This window comes from Salarias fasciatus, chromosome 5, assembly GCF_902148845.1.
Source record: "Salarias fasciatus chromosome 5, fSalaFa1.1, whole genome shotgun sequence".
Lineage (NCBI taxonomy): Eukaryota > Metazoa > Chordata > Actinopteri > Blenniiformes > Blenniidae > Salarias > Salarias fasciatus.
In genome coordinates this window covers 12,292,115-12,309,114 of record NC_043749.1, presented here as the reverse complement: position 1 = coordinate 12,309,114, position 17,000 = coordinate 12,292,115, and the positions used below count along the sequence as shown (strand labels likewise).

At 46.5% G+C, this 17,000-nt stretch overlaps 1 protein-coding gene across 1 annotated transcript in view; it reads right to left on the bottom strand.

Moving 5' to 3' along the window:
• Positions 1-17,000, bottom strand: part of LOC115387906 (low-density lipoprotein receptor-related protein 1-like) — an 80,184-nt gene that overhangs the window by 31,843 nt on the left and 31,341 nt on the right. Inside the window, 16 exon segments of the mRNA XM_030090809.1 lie at positions 51-248; positions 323-505; positions 1,557-1,724; positions 2,718-2,798; positions 2,898-3,014; positions 3,111-3,236; positions 3,783-3,923; positions 4,183-4,308; positions 4,418-4,607; positions 5,188-5,410; positions 6,418-6,598; positions 7,166-7,402; positions 8,217-8,360; positions 8,447-8,636; positions 10,175-10,397; positions 10,891-11,053. Of these exon segments, the coding sequence (XP_029946669.1) occupies positions 51-248; positions 323-505; positions 1,557-1,724; positions 2,718-2,798; positions 2,898-3,014; positions 3,111-3,236; positions 3,783-3,923; positions 4,183-4,308; positions 4,418-4,607; positions 5,188-5,410; positions 6,418-6,598; positions 7,166-7,402; positions 8,217-8,360; positions 8,447-8,636; positions 10,175-10,397; positions 10,891-11,053 (2,691 nt within the window).

Genomic DNA, 17,000 nt, shown 5'->3' with positions numbered 1-17,000 from the left:
GTTCTGAGTTCCCCGTACCGAAGCGGAGCTGGGCCACGGAGGTTTCTTACCGCAGAGTTTCTCATCAGAGCCATCTGGACAGTCATCAGTGCCATCGCAAAGTTTCTCTGCAGGCAGGCAGATGGTGGAGTCGTTGGCACACACGTGGTGAGAGAGCTTGCACACCAGCGCCTCGCAGTTGTCCTCGTCGGAGTTGTCCTCGCAGTCGCTGTCGCCGTCGCAGACCCAGGCTTTGCTGATGCAGCGCGCTACGAACAAAAGGCAGGTGACGCTCACTGCGTACGAGTCGAGCCCTTCTTGATTTGAGGGCGAGCCGCCTCACCGGAGTCCCTGCAGCCGAACTTGACGGCCGGATCACACATGTGCGTGACGCCCTCGCAGTTCTTCTCGTCGCTCATGTCCATGCAGTCGGTGTCGCCGTCGCAGCGCCAGCGCAGGGGGATGCACAGGCCGTCCATACGACACTGAAACTCATCTGTGTGACAACCTCCCGGTGGACGAGTGGCTGTGGGACAAACAAAGGCTTCATGAGACTGAAGTGACCGAAAACAAGGCCAGAAGGACTGAAGATCACAGTTTAAATATGAAGGTATGTGCCTTAAAATGGTAGCCATTCATTCATTTTGTTTTGTTGTTGTCATTTTAACTGACTTAATCTGCTTCATGGTTTCATGTCACGTTACTTTTAACCAAGACTGAGAGTTACGTCTCGTCGGCGGTTGAACCAATCCCACTGATCCCAGTGCGACTTATAAAACAAACGATCTGGATAAAATGTAAATATTTGCTATGAGTAGAGAGTGGAGCGGAGTGAATAAATGACAGGGCAGCGCAGAGATGCACCATCCAAACATAATGATAACCACAAACCATCACTGCTGTTTTCCATAAATGCTCTAAAAAAAAACAAAAAACAATGCGATGCCAATTTGTTTGAGAATATTGATCTTTAATGTTTAGACTTCACCCTTGAGCGGTGAATAGCGCAAAACAAAGGTTCTTCTTAGTGACGTACTTTACTTCTCTACATCAAAACCAAAGTGTTTCTCCTCTCCTGTGAAGCCTAATTTGGCATTTCCATCTCCATCGATGACTCGTCTGAAAACAGGCTACAATCAGACGAAATCCATAACTGCACATAATTAGAGGCTGTGTTAGAGGTTGGTAACAAACCGTTCCATCAAATGCAACAACTCATACTTTTGCACAGCGTTGATATTCAGAGTGTTGCTTTCGTTTGATTTGATGCCAGGTTAGACTTTGTTTTAAAAGTGATGCCATTAAAGACGACAGTCAAAATACGGTACATCCTTGTTTGAAAGCAACATAACGATGCACGAGACAGTGTGTTAGCTTATTAACCTTTATGATTCTATCACATCTCTGCTGACAGGATTTATCCCAGAGTTAGGGTTAACCCTTCCTTGACCATTCATGATATTAAATTATATTAAAAACCCCAAATTTCTCCTTATTTCTGTCTGTTGTACCAAAAAGTTTGCAATCTGTTGTTAAATATAAGAAGCTCCTACAGACGAACAGGTTAAGACACTGACCCTGATTGGTGCAGTTTGCATGGGTCTCGTCACTGTAGTCGCCACAGTCATTATCTCCATCGCAGGTCCAGTAATCCGGGATGCAGCGGCCGCTGTTACACTTGAACTGAGCGCTGGAGCAGGAGTGACTACAGCCTGCCTCATCGCTGTTGTCCCCGCAGTCGTTATCTGAAAGATAAACGCAGTCAACCAACACTCACCTTCACATCATGAGGCGCCCGGGGAATAAAGAAAACTATGTGTAAAACTGTGTGTGTGTGCTTTCGTTTTACTACAATTAACACAGTGACGGTGAAAACAATCAATGCAAAAGAAAGAGAGTGTGAGAGATGAGAAGTAATGACAGAAACTGCATAGATCAGACCATGCACCATGAGGGAATGTACCCAGCGCTGATACATTAAGCTTGGCAGCAGAGTTCTGAGGAGCTAAATGCAACCTGATGTAGATCTTTAAGTAACGCTCCAGACCGCACGCTGGTCCGGGGAGACTACTGACTCGGCAGTTAAGATATTCTTTTTTTAATTTAACCTGGCACGGCGCTAAATCTGCATAAAATTAAATTAAGCTTTAATTAATTCACAAATACAAAACCAGCACTTTGGGATTTCAATGTGTTTAGTTCACTGAATAATATATGATTAAAGCACATTTAGCTCTGAATTTGCGCGCAGCGCCCTGGATGAATGGCAGCAGTTTTCGGCCTCAGCTTGCGACCGTGTTCAATCAGCAGGAGAAGCAGCCCTGACTCTCAGCCCGCCCAGTCCGGCCCTACTGCTACTCTGGCAACGCGGCTGCTGCTGCGGTGCATGTTGATCTATGCACTAACCGGTCAGGTTTGGACAATTCAACTCATCAGAGCCGTCCCCACAATCCTTTTCTGAAAGACAGAACCAACGGAAGACAGCAGAGTGGGCGAACGGCACAACACGGGACAACAAAACCAAAAATGCACTCACACCCACCCACCCACACACACACACACACACACAAAACAATACACAAACACATCAATGCACAAAAAGACAAATAAAGAAGAGCATATGCCAATGTGAGGCTGGTGCCCAAACATGCACAGCAACATGGTGACAAATGAGAAAGAGGAGTAGCCAATGCACAACAACACAGCGGAGAACAGGAAGAGAAACGCTGGACACTGACCATTATCACAGCGCCAGTTGATGTTGATGCAGCGCCCGTTGTTGCAGGTAAACTGAGTGAGCGGGAAACAGGTGGGGTAAGCTGTGGACGGAGCAGTACAGACAAGTTCCATTATGCGTCTATTCTATTATAAGTTGTATTATACAACAAATGTGAGTGAAAATGCGAATTTGGACCAACCGCAGGACGCAGGTTCATCCGAGCGATCGCCGCAGTCATCATCCAGGTCACACGTCCAGGAAATAGGAATGCAGCGCCCGCTGGCGCACGAGTACTGATTGGGCGGGCAGGTCCGGGCTGAGAGGGAACACGGGGGGGGAAGCTCACGTTTTTTTTGTGGAAACGACAAAAACACGCCTGTCAGACGTCTGCGTGGGGAGTGTGTTTACCTACCGGAGCAGGTGGTGTTGGACTCGTCCTCGTCGTTCCCGCAGTCGTTGTCCCCGTCGCACAGCCAGCGCAGGGGGATGCAGCGGTTGTTCTTGCACTTAAATCTGTCGGCGGGACAAGTGTGCTGGTCTGGAGGGGAGAAGAAAGGGCGCATTGAACGGCGAGGAGGAAACGGGGAGGAAAGTGAGAAGCCGTGTGTGTGTGTGTGTGTGTGTGTGTGTGTGTGTGTGTGGATGGGGGAATGGAAAGGTGAAAGAGAAGAGACATGTGAGGTGCAAATGAATAAAAGAGAGGGCAGATATTCTAGCCGCCCTGGACCGGGGTTTGTTTTGTCTGGAACAGAAATATGTCTGCAGTCTGACCACAAAAAGACAGACAGACAGAGAGAGAGAGCTTTTCCAGATCCACTGAAATTGCTACATTCCTGCTTGCACACACACACACACACACACACATACACACACACTGGCACTCGTACACTGTGCACCCACACATACACACACACAAATATACACTCATTAGATTCCAGATCGGCACCATTAAAGGTGAGGTTACTGTTACGGTGAGAGTTTGGGCTGAATTTCAAGTCCGCAGGAAAATTTCTAACATCCTCAAAACGAGTGAGGACCCAATATGAGTGTGAGAGCGCGATGCAGAGTGTGTGCAGTGACCCACAGCACAGCTCGGGGGCCTCGTCGCTGTTGTCCAGGCAGTCGTTGTCTCCGTCGCACTTCCAGCGCTCCTGGATGCAGCGGTTGTTCTTACAGGCGAACTCCCCCGGCTGGCACTGAGGCGGGGGCACATAGGACGGGTTGGCTGCCAGGGAGAGACGGGGAACAGAGTCAGTTTGTAATATCTCACTGTTGTCACTAAATTGTAATACGCCACTGGATCCGCCTCTTGTGAGCATGAATTTATGGAAACACTTTGAAGAACACACAGACACAGTCACTCTGACTCATCCTCCCAGACATACAGGAAGCAAGACCTTCTATGTGTAATGGAGCAAAATCAGTGCCGTGAGAAATTCCCGTCGGCCACTCAACACCGACACATCCAAAGTGTTTGCGCCCACCTTTGCAGCTGGCGTTGTCAGCCGGGTCCAGGATCTGGTCTTCTGCGCAGGCACACTGCCGGCCTCCTGGTACGGACAGACACAGGCTGCTGCAGCCTCCGTTGAACACGCGACACGCGTTTGAGCCTGTGGAACGAAATCCAAAACAAAGATATGGGTTCCGCTTCACGGGCACGGCTGTTTCAGGGTGCAACGTGCACGGATGGGTGTGAAGCGTAACGTCCGGCGTCCGCACCTTGCTGCTGCTGAGCGTCGTACATTCGGATTTCGAAGATGGGCGGCCGCTCGTTGCGCAGCAGGGTGGCCGTGCCCGTGGTGGTGTCCAGCTTGAAGATGCTGCCGCTCCGGTACTCGTTCCAGAACAGGAAGTGTTTGTAGTGGCACAGACCAAAGGCGTGGTTCAGCTCCTGACCTTCGTACACCGTCTGAACGAGAAAAGCGTTTTTACTCTCTATTGTCGTCCTCTCCCAGAACGAGCGAGCAAAGTGAGCTTGCACTCATTCATTTGGAGACGGTGCGACGGGATGACCTCATTTGTTTTCTATCAGTTAGCATTTAAATGAGGTTTTTGCTGCGAGGCCCAGTTAGTCACAGCCATTTGAACTCACTGAATGCTGAAGCAATAACCCTACCAAGTGCAGGTCATAAATTGACGGGGATTAAAATGTCCCTTTTCAGTTTTTTGTTTGTAGAGGAAGTGTGTCAATAATATCTAAACAGACTTTAATCTAATATAAAAAAAAACAAAACAATAATTTATCCTGATTACGGAAATACAAAAAGCACAAATTAAAAAAATGAACAAAACTTTAAGGGAACACACAAAAATGTACTAAAACCGTGACATAATAAAACTCAAGGCCTCAGAGTTTATTGCTGCACTCTGATGGACCACCCACACATTCCTTAAGAGCGCTCACAGCTTTTCAACCCAACCGCCCCCCCGCCCCCGCCGTGACCCAGCTGAGCCGCTCTGCATCAGGTCCTCCAGCCCGTCGTCCTGACCTTGCGTCCGGAGCTGTTGAGGTAGACCATCTCGATGCGGTCGTAGTAGGCGTCCACCCAGTAGAGGATGCCCTGCGGGATGTCCAGACTCAGGCCGTTGGGCCACAGCACTGTCTTGCTGGTCAGGAACACGTCTCTGTGGGAGCCGTCCATCCAGGCCCGCTCGATTTTGCCGCGCTTGCTCTCCTTGGGGTCCTCCTCCCAGTCCGTCCAGTACATCCAGCTGAGGAAGCAACAGGGAAACTCAACGTTGATTTGGACGTCTTGAGACGCTGTGACTGCTGCACTTGAAGCAGCCGCAGTTTTCTGAGTACGAGGTGAGACGGCTCTGCGGCGTTTCTCCGTTCATTCTGCCCACAGGCACACTAATGTTTGTCGCAGGACTCTTGAGGACTTGTCAGTCTGAAGCACTGATCTATGCAGAGCCTGCGAGCGCCGGCTGTCTCCAGCACTGTGCAAAAAAACTGGAGTCTTCACCCCTCACTGGATTATGATTGACACAAGTATTAACATTTGATTTTTTCTTTCTCCATCTGTCTTTTCTTCCCGTCTTTGCTCTCTCCTCTGAGCCTGATTGATTGCAGGCATTAGTGAAAGTGAGTGCCTTTCCCCTGGGGAGCGTGTGGACGCACGTCACCCCCGCCAACGGCAATCCAAAGATTGTGTATGTGTGTATTTATGACGATCTGTTCTCTCGGTAAAGGGCCCGGGGAGGTCTCGTCAATAAGAACCGTCTATGCACGGCGGGAGATTAGGGGCTATTTGAAGCAGTAGGACACATCCCTGCTAGTGCAAACAATAAATAGAGCCATCAAAAGGCGTATCACAATGATCGACCAGACCAGACAGAAGGATGAAAGACTTTGTTCGATATCTTAGAAAGAAATTGACAGAATTATTACAAAAGGAGGGAAAAAAAAGTGAACAGCGACGTGATTTTTCCTGATAAAGAATGAACCGTTTCACCTGACTCATCGCCCGCATCTCAGGAATCACCACCCATCATTACCTCTTGTACCTGCATCCTTGCATTCCCTCAAACTACGTGCACGTATGAACACATGCACACAAATGCCACGCTTCATTAACCAGCCAACCGGTCGTCAGCATTATATCGTCCGCTGCCTTCCACTTGCACCTTTCCACCGTTCTCAAGCGGTCTCTAATAATTCACTGACACAAAAATACCAAACCTCCTCCCGCCTCAGTCTAACTCCACGTCCGCATTACCCGTGAAGAGGATCCACCACGATGGCCCGGGGGTGAGTCATTTTCCCCTCGATCAGGGTTTTGCGCGTCTGCGAAGCCTTTTCAAGCCGAGCCACGCTGATGGTTTTCTTGGGCCCGTCGTCTGTCCAGTACAAGTTGTCCGCCATCCAGTCCACAGCTATTCCCTCCACGGTGTGGATTCCTGGAAGACACACACACACCGTTGTTGAGAAGAACGAGCGAATATAAAGAAACACAGAAAGGATGAGAAGCGTGGAAACAAAGGGAGCTTCTGTGATGATTTGAACTTCTTATTTACCTTGCTTTGAAGCAGATGGCACCGTGTTACGGCAGATAATGTGCACCAGGTTTCAGACTTCCTGGAGTTTGTATGTTAAGCCTGCGCTGGTGTTTTCTCAGATTACACCAGATTCATGGACGAGCGCACAAACGCTTTTCAATTCGCTGCAAAATGTGTGTTTGTGTGTGTGTCTGTCTGTGCAAAAACATTTAATCTCAAGGGGATTTAAATCTTTTCACACGCTCTAATCATGAAGCTTTGGGGAATCCTTGAAACTCAAAGCATTTATAAAGTGAAAATATGAACACATTACTGTTTCATCACAAATCATTCATTAACTTGATATGTTATCTTGATTTATTTTGGTTTTGGCAGTCATGTTTTTCATGGTAATCACACAGGTTTGGTGCCAAAAATAAAAATATCAGCCTCCAAACCTTTCATTAGAAGCAGTGCTGGAGGCCCTACCTTCCTTCAGGATGGTGTCCCGCTCCGTCCCGTCGATCTTCTGACGTCCGATGATATAGCTGGTGGCATCAGCGAAGTAAATAAACTCGCTCTCAGCGTGGAAGTCCAGAGCGCGGGGGTTCATCAGGTTCTCGATCGGGATCATGTATTCATCTGGCACTTTCGCGTTCATATCCATGCCCCTGATGACCCCTGGACGACCTTTGCCGTACACCAGGAAGAGCTCGTGCTCGGGTTCTGCAGCAAAACATGAAAACTAATGAAAAATCTGGGATCTGCATTCATGTCACAGCCGCCCATGTGCCGTTTTTCTCGGGTGAAAAATCACTTGCCGCCTCATAATGCTGATGCCTATTTTCTGTAAATTAGGTGTATTGATTAAACAAGAAATGCAACATCACCAAAAGCCTCAACTTGAAATAAATGATATATAATTGAGAGACAAAGACGGCGGAGGAAGGGTTGACTTTACTTAAATCAACCGCGTCATTTTCAAGGACACTCCACTCTTTGTAAGCAGATCGATGGGACGCTATTATTGGTGAGTGGAAGAGTTAAACAGTTTTCTGAATGAGCTGAATCAGGCTGATGGCTTTATGAGAGGGTCAGCAGAGTCAAGAGAGCCAGAAGTTATGCTGCTGCTGCTGCTGCTGTTCAGCTACTTTGTTCACATCTCTTCCTCGGTGCGGCGCCCAGGGGAGAGCTGCGTCCTGCTCCAACCATCAGCTGGAGGTCAGTGGAGCTGATTCACTGTGACTCCCCAGTTTATGCTCGGTTATTTTGGGAGGACGTACACATCAACTCTGGACGACTTTAAATATGATCCAGATCTAAAAATACCAAAAACAGTACATTCAGTCTTAGAAACTCACATGTCTGTGAGACCCAAAGTTAGAAAAGTTGGACCATTTACTGATTTAAAATTGAAATATTTGTTGACCCACGCTTTGCTGCTTCTTTTAGTTTCCTTTGATGACTTTCCAGCGGAGGTGTTATCACATGGGGAGCCTGAAAGTCAGTCCCTCTTCGTTTCACCCGCAGTCCTACTCACTTTTGCAGGACTTGCCGTCGCTGCCCAGGCTGAATCCGGAGCGGCAGCGGCAGGTGCGGGTCTTGTGTCCGTTCCCCAGCAGGCAGATGTCGGAGCAGCCTCCGGCTTTCCCAAACTGGTCCACCTCACATGCGTGGCTCCGCACTGGAAAACCACGACGGTAAAGCCTCAAATCCTGCACCCCTACTTGAAATCTGACTGCTCGTGTGTGTGTGTATGTGTGTGTGTACCTGGAGGCTGACGTCTCTGGTGGTACACGTGCAGCGCTCCTCCTTTGTCCACCCGGGCCACCACCTGGTAGTCGGTGCTGTTGAAGCGGTTGACTCTGATCACGCTGGTCTTTGGCTGCATGTTGGCGTTGTCTGAATTGGTCGCATACAAATAGTTTTCAAACACAGTCAACCCGTAGAGATGCTCGATCTGATGAAAAGAGAAAAACAAAACACACAAAAGAAAAGAGAGAAGAGTCACAATTGTGGACTGAGAGAGTCTCTTCTTGCATCTCGATGGGAGCTTTTAACATATCCATTTTTTTTTGTTTGTTTCGGAGAGCATTCAATAAACTAATCCACTCCAAACAACTCAATGATTGCAGTCTCACATCTGACCCTGAGGGAGATCAGTGCTTTTAAAAAACCATAAATAAGAGTGCATTATTGCCATAAACTGTGGAAAGCTGTTTTGGCGGACAGCGTTGCTTGTGAGTGACTCTGTGGTTCAGTAAACAGTTTTTTAGAGCTCTGCACTGCTTTGCATCACAATCATGCAGCGGTTTGGTTTTTATCGAGTAAAAATGCACATACACAATCATTTAAACTAATAAGTCCGATGCATGAAGAACTGGGAACAAAAGGAATCCAAACAATCACACACTTCAGTGTTATGTGGTGTTTAGCGTGTGTATGTACCAGGCAAAAGCAAGCTAAGATATTTATGATTTCCCATGCTGTTTCTACTTGTTTTATTTTATTTTTGTGTATGTGTGTTTCAGATTGTGAGTGTCTACCAGCAGGGACAGAACTGAGATCCGGCAAGTTTCAAAGGAGAAAACTTGTGGGCAAACTAGTTTCCGTCTGTCAAAATCAGGAAGAAATAAAAAAGAAATCTCTGACATGTGCACATCCTGAAGCCCGCGGCGTGCTGTAATCTGTGCTGTGCTCTACGGCCGGAGTCTGTGTGAAGCTCGGCAAAACAAAGAAACACAGGAAACCATCAAGAAACGCAGTCTGAGCTCCTGTGCACCGCTGAGGCAATGAGAAAGATGAGGATAGAAACCAACTAGCGTCGGGCTCACTGAAGCACCATCGTTCACCAGGTCGGTTTTACTCCCAGACGAGCGGCGCCCAGAGAAAAATGTGCATCATACTGATGTGAACTTAAATGTTTTCACACAACGGGCTGCTGAGCCTTAGAAAATATGCATACGCTTGATGAAACACCCTCTCAAAAACCCAGACTTGTTTTAACGTCTACAGTGAGAGATGTGCGTCTAATAATGGCCTGTCGACGGGACACAGTCTCTCACACCACACACAACACCACACACACACGGTTAGTTGTTAGCTGTATGTATGTGTGTGTGACGGTGCCGTTCAGGCTCAGTAAGTAAATGAAAGCCATTACTTCCCTGCAGATCACATTAAAAGTCATGGTAACAAGTTTAAGAGGCAGTGCGCCGGGCCAGCGCTGCAGCATCAACAGCCTCGCTATTGGACACTATTAATCAGCCTATTAATGAAAAGGCAAATGTCAACCATCCCCTCTCTGCTCATAACTCACCGGTGAAGAATGCATTACAGGAGTGTGCAGAGGGAGCATAAGGTGCATCATAGATATACGTAGAGGGAACGCTAAACGCTTCAAACATCGCGAACGGCATGCGAAAAGGCAGTAAATTAACAGGAGATGATCTCCCTGCTTAGGAGGGATGAAGAGAGACGCAGCGCAGCTCTCCTCACCAGCAGGCCCTGGATGATGGTGTGCCGGTTCTTCCCCTCGTAGTCCACCACCTCGATGTAGTCCAGGTAGGCGTCGGCCCAGTACACCAGTCTGCTGACCAGGTCCAGCGTGATGCCGTGGGGGAACACGATCTTGCTGTCGACCAGTTTGGTCCGGTTCTGGCCGTCCATGTCGCAGCGCTCCACCTTCGGGATCTGACCGTAATCCGTGAAGAAGACTTTCCTAGAAGACACAGAGGTTCAGCTGTGAGCGATGTTGGCCTGGCTAGTCCCTTTCTACCCGAAGCCGGTCCAGACTTTCACTCATAATGTTGAAACAGTCGTATGATTTCCATCATTTGCCATACATAGGATCTCCGGATAAATAAAATAGGGACTTTGAATTAGTGAAAAACTAAGTATTTTAATACTTTATCAGGGAAGTGGCCTTAAAAAGTTCCAGGGGGGGGTTATATTTTTTGATTAAATGCTGGAGATCTTAATTATTAAATGTTTTTGGCTGTGAACCAAACTTTTTGGTCACAAATTGAACATTTCCTCAGCAGATGAGTTTTGTCATTATATTCCCATCTTCTCACAAAAACGCTGTAGTGGAATCTGCTGTACATTTTCACCGTGGATGCTGTGTGGAGTGAAAACAAGTGAACTTGGAGCAACGTGCTGGGAGGGAACATGGGTGTGTGTTGTTGTACATCGCAACAGGAGCATAAACTGACCCCATGGTGGGATCCAGGGCGATTCCTTTCGGGTTGTACAGCTCCTGATCCAGCAGCGTCACACACGTCTGGCCGTCTTTGTCGCACACGAATATCCGATCGTCCACGTCATCCACGAAGTAGAAGTTTCCGGTCAGCCAGTCAATGGCCATCTGCTCCACATCTGTCCAGAGGGAGGGGGGGGAGGGGGAAGAGGACGGGGACACATGAAGCGCCAAAGTGAAGTAAAAAAACAGTTTTAAGCACCCAGAGTGACTCATTCTGAATGGCGCTAGACGTGAAACCTGTGATGTTGTCGTCCATACTTGTAGCAGATGGGTTACAGTTTGACTCATCGGCGCGTGATCAGGTAAATTAGTCGGCGTTGCACTGCGGCTTCTACACTTCTCCACTCACGCAGCACAGATCCCCAGGTCTGGACGTAAGGCCCTCTCTATTGACTGACAAAACAGGATGACGGCCGACACCAATTAGCAAGCGTCTCAGTAATGTTCCCGTCACTCAGCGTCGCCCTGACGGACGGCATATGAGAGTGTGTTTGCTCCGAGCGGCGCGACAGACGTGTGGTTTCCACTGGGTTTATTTTCCTGAGTTTGTGCTCGCAGGGAAAGAGCAGCGCCCCACCCGCCAGAAAAAAATCAAACACCTACACATGTGCAGTGGACGACACACACACACACACACACGCACAAAAATTATGGAACATTTAGGATCGGTGACATAAAAATTGCATCAGAAATGAGTCGACCTTTCACCGGAATGCGGTGAAACGAGGGAGAATCTAACATGAAACATTATTCTACCCATCTCTTCAGTTAATACGCCCTTCTCCCAGAATCCCTCTCTCCCTCCTCTTTCTTCTTTTCCTAAAACAGCGGCTCGGCCACAGCGAGCCTGAGCCAGCGATCGGAGAAAGAAAGCCATTGTTTAAAGCTGAAGGAACGGAGATGGGAGATTATTGAGTGGTCCAAAAAGAATCAGTGGTATTTATTTAACTACTCTAAATGCATGAAGTGCTAACATTTCAGAAACTGACTTTCCAATTTAGGCAGATTTACACTTTACCTCCAGTGAACAGAGATGAATAGTGTCTTTATATTCTATGACTTTTAGGGGGAAAATAATTATGGTTAAATACTCTGCTCGTGAGATTAAGTCTATGTGACACAACACATCAGCAATAATTAAGGCTGTTCTTACATTTTTAATTAGTTAATTACTAAAACTTTTTGAGAGCCGATCTTGATTAATTGCACTTTTGTTTCTTGTTGAATTTTGTTAATTGTGTTTGCGCATTCATTTTTGAGTCACATATAAAGCAATGATTCCCAGTTTATGGCTTGAATTCAAACTGAAGACATTTTTGGGGAGTTAATTAAGTACGATAATACAAGGATGGCTAAAGCCTTAAATTAAAAAAAAAACAATAAAAAAAAATGCTCTTTCAACTATGACCATTTTAGTGAAGAAATGTCTTAAATGTCCACATCTGCGTTGTGTAATCTCCAGTCTCTAACACCATCGCCAGGATGTATTTCTGCTCACATTTTGAATTCTGATTGCTGGACAGACAGTGGAAGGAAGTGGTGACACTTTATGACTAAACTTCTAATATTTGGTATTTTTACTTCTAGCACCACCGTGGTTCAGAAGCAAGCTGTGAAGAGAGCGAACAAAAAAAAAAAAAAAAAAATCCATGATTATTCAGTAGTTGGGTTTAACTCGATAGATACTTTTGGTTTTCGCTCTTCAAAGATAACTTTTTTAAAGATAAAAACTAATGTTCAGTGCTCGACGGGTAACTCCCGTTGGAGTGTTTAGAGTGTTTTCTTTGGATGTAGCTGGAGGCAGATTGATTAGGAAACAGACAATATTACAGCATAAACACTGCCTTTATTCAATAAGGACGCCTTGCTTAATGTTTCTCCCTTCTCTCTGTCGCCGACAATTTGTCCGTTTCTCTCAAATCACTGTCTAATATGTGGTTTCACGCCAAATAACAAGTAAAACAGCATGCCTGCAGCAACTGACACCATTGCTATGAAACGAGTGAGCACAAATAAAAGCAGTGGAACTGGGCTCAAACCGAAACAAAGAACCGAAAGACCACAGAGTTCCAAAGAAGACTTAACGGCAGAGGTCAGCCATGATGTCTGCAATATAGGAACGCTATTCACGCAGTTATGATATTTGAAAAAAAAAAAAAAATTGAGCCAATTTAAGTAACATTTTGAAAGTGAGTCTTCCAGCATTTGGCAGTAATAACTTTAAATATTCATCTTGGCAGGAGGGGTAAAAACTATGCATGTGCCCGTGAGCTGGAGAGAGAGCGGGGAGGGAGGGATCGACAAGCCACAAGACTTGTATTTTCACAGCTGCTACAAGCTCGACGCTGTGCCCTCTCGCACACACACACACACACACACACACACACACACACACCCACACACACACACACACACACACTCTTGCATGCTGGGCTGGAGCAGTTCCTGCCGGGGTCCTCGCTCAGTGCTGAGGGTGGCGTGTTTACCAGGGCGAGCACGCCGCCGCGCTCATTTAGGGGAGACCAGAGTATCGATTTCTCCGACCGCGGAAGACAAGCTTTGGTTTCGGGAAATGATGAAGCAGATTCCATCGGCGTATGAGCACAATAAAAGTGGGACTAATAAATCTGCCCGTGATTCCAGAGGAGCTGTATGAATAAAGAAAAACTGACACGTTTTTTTTCTGAGCAGCGAAGAAGGGAGGAGGGAGGAAAAAAAAAAAAAAAGAAAGGCTTGAAATATTTAGGTAAAAGTGGAAAACAGATCAAAAGAAAAATGTATCGGAACGCAGATGAAAGGAAGACAAAGTGAGGAAAAAAAAAAACAGAAGAGGACAGAAGAGAAGGAAGAGATCTGATTTCCACCAGGGAAACTTGGCCATTGTGCAGCAGCATTTCTGAGGTTTATGGGAATCAGGGGCCGTACTCCCAAAGGTGCTCTTAATTTTTAACACAACGTTCTCTGTTTAAATGCTTCCAGCTGCCACACAACGCACTGATTCCCTGATTAAGCAATGGATAAAGAGTGGATGGGGGGGGGGAGGAATTGTGCAATATTAGAGAAGTATGCAAAAAAAAAAACCTGCAGGACAAAAAAAAAATGTCCCTTGTTGTCTGACTGCAATGATCTCCGTTTCCTGTGAAACAGAAACAGGTTCGGCACAGCCGGAGACTCCTCTATCTCCTCCACTCTCCCTCTCTCTCTCTCTCTCTCTCTCTCTCTCTCTCTCTCTCTCTCTCTCTCTCTCCCTCTCTCTCTCCTCCTCCTCCCCATGCATCATCCCCCCTCAATCCCTCCCCTTTGTCTGGTCCCCAGATGTGGGAAACAGTCTGGATTCATTAACTGCAGCTCTGACTGTCTGAAACTGTGCTATAAAAAAAAAAAAAAAAAAACACCACAGCCATAATTGAAGGAACAGAACCAGCTGCCTTATTCATTTACTCCTCTTCGACCTAAACAACTTATTTTCTACACGTTTCCTTGTTCGCCTGTCTGCTCCCCGTAGAACCGCAAAGAACATGCATTTTACTTTTCCAAATGGAGAAATGCGACACACAGTACTGGAGAGGCGCTAGCATGTTTCAAAGCCACATAAATTGAGGACTTTAAGGGAGTAAAGCATGGACTGAAAACCAAAATGCATGGAAGAGGAGAGCGAGAGAGGGAGAAGCTTAGAGCTGACCAGAGGGTTGAATGGAAAGAAGATTTGAAAATGTGCTGACTGGATTGCCTTTTAACGGCACATGACCTCTTAAGGAGATTTTCAGGCCGCTGTCTGTCCTAAGCGGCGAACTGGAGCTGGCTGTGCAAGAGAAGCAGGTACGGCGGCTACTCGCGGTACGAGGAGAAGAAGGCCGGCTTAGCGGCAGCTCCAGGATCAGTGCAGACCGCTCTGCTGCGTGGCGAGGGAGCATCAGCGCTAGACTTTCAGTCGGTGTTAAATCGTCCACTCGCTGCCATTAGTAGGTTTCCAAGAGGAAAAAAGATCTCAGTGCATCATGTTTTCTGTGGCGAGGTAGCCACCGAGTGATTATTATAAACCAGTGGATGACAAGAGCGACTCCATTATAAAATGTTACCAAAACAGAAAGAGCAGAGAACGTAATTAAAAGCATAAATTCTTGGAAACATGCTACCTTGCCTGACAAATCGTCTTTTAGGATCCAGTTTTCACTGGGATTTGGGTATTTTTATTCCACTAACTAGCCCTGAACTGTTCCTTGTAAAACACAACTTTAATTGATGAGCAGATATTAAGTTTACTTTAATTTTCACAGAATTAATCATGCGAGCAAAAAAACAACTATCCGTCTGAAGGTCTGTGCTTTTGGTTCCAGACGGAAATTCAAGAGCAGCTCGTAAATGTTTCCCCTGTGAATATTCGAGCAGACGTTCACAGGATTATGCTGCATGAATCCTGCTTTGCTCCCTAGATAACCCAGATAACATCTTTTTGGTTTTCCAGATTAGAATGGTATTTATACACACATCCAGCCCCCATAGGTTGGTTTATAACAAATACCAACAAACTTTGGTCGATCGACACTATTGAACGTTTCTGCAATTTCTGACGACATTTTTGGTTTTATAAAAGGTGGTAAACCATGATAGAAACGAGAAAGAATCTTGACTGTCACTGTGTTTAACACAGCAACTAACAAACAACGGTGTTGTGTTTCCTAAAGTTTGGAAGAAGAAAATAGGGCTGAGGGGAAAAAGAGAGAAAAAAATAAAAAAAAAGCGCTCAAAGGGAATGTGATGAAACAAGAGAGAGTGAGAGTGCAACAGAGGTGGAGACACATCTGGACAACTCATCGTGGCATACTGAGGTCATGAGTCACTCCAACCACACGTGCATCATTTCCTGTATGTTCAGCCCTGCCATTGGCCTGGACTGTAAGCACAGACCCGCTCCTCCTACTCTGTCACGCTCACGCGCCAGCGGGCCGTCCAAAATCTAACTCTTCTGTGTGGGCGATCGCTCGAAACAGACCCCAAAAACAGGTTTCGTAATTTTTGTTTTGTGCTCTCGTTGGGCCCTGTTGGAAGATCACAATACACAACCGTACAATATCTTCCAATGGAAAAAAAAAACTACCTAAGAGCCTTGCCCCTGAACTGCTCCCTCCAGCAGAGTGACAGTTTTCATCTTTATCCATTATTCTTCTCCCGCCCTCCTTCTCCGTGCAGCAAGTTCTCCATTTTGTCGCGGAGTGGGAGTGCACACGTGTGTCAATCAGCGCGGCCGAACACAAGCGCTGCAGTGTGCGTGGGCGTGCATGTGCGTGGAGGACCATCGCGGAGAGACCAGCTGAAGGCTGCTGGAATTTCCTGCAAAATTCTTCTGGCTCCTAAATTGGCGAGTCAATTTTTAGCCATTGAGGTTTTTGGTTCCAGCTGCGCTGCTGCAGCAGCTATGATCATCCTTTATCTGTAATCACCGTGATCATGACTGTTAGCCACAAAATATTTGATTTCACCGATAAGAAAGCTTGTTATGCTGGTTGAAGATGGACTTCGTGCTGACGTTTTACCTGCATGAGATTAATTATTTGAACTGTATATCATTAATAACTAATATCGGATTGGCAAGTTTTTCTTTCTTTTTCTTTAACTTTTTGATTAAAGTATTTTTGCAATGCTAATTAGTGATTTTTTTTTAAAGTCAGATTTTGTTGTGCATTGCACAGATGTGCTCGAACGCATAGGCTACAAAAGAAGGAAATATGAAAGGAGTGCAACTGTGAGTTATCATTCTGGAATCACTGCATTGTCATGAATCTTATGTAGCGGTGATAATGAGTTCTTCACTCCTCTCGCCCTTCGCTCAAACCTCTGTCGGCTGACGGAGGGACTTCAATTTATCTGTTCAGCCAGTGGGACTTCGCCGTGACCTCTGTGAGAAAATATTCAACCTGGCATTAAAACCGAACATTATCATGCTGCTGTCAGCCGCAGCTTCAGCTCCGCACGGCCTCCACTCCGCTTCTTTCCACTGAGCCCATCAGAGGTCCGCGCCTTCTCATTTATTCTTTCATTCGATAATCAAAGTTATATCCAAAG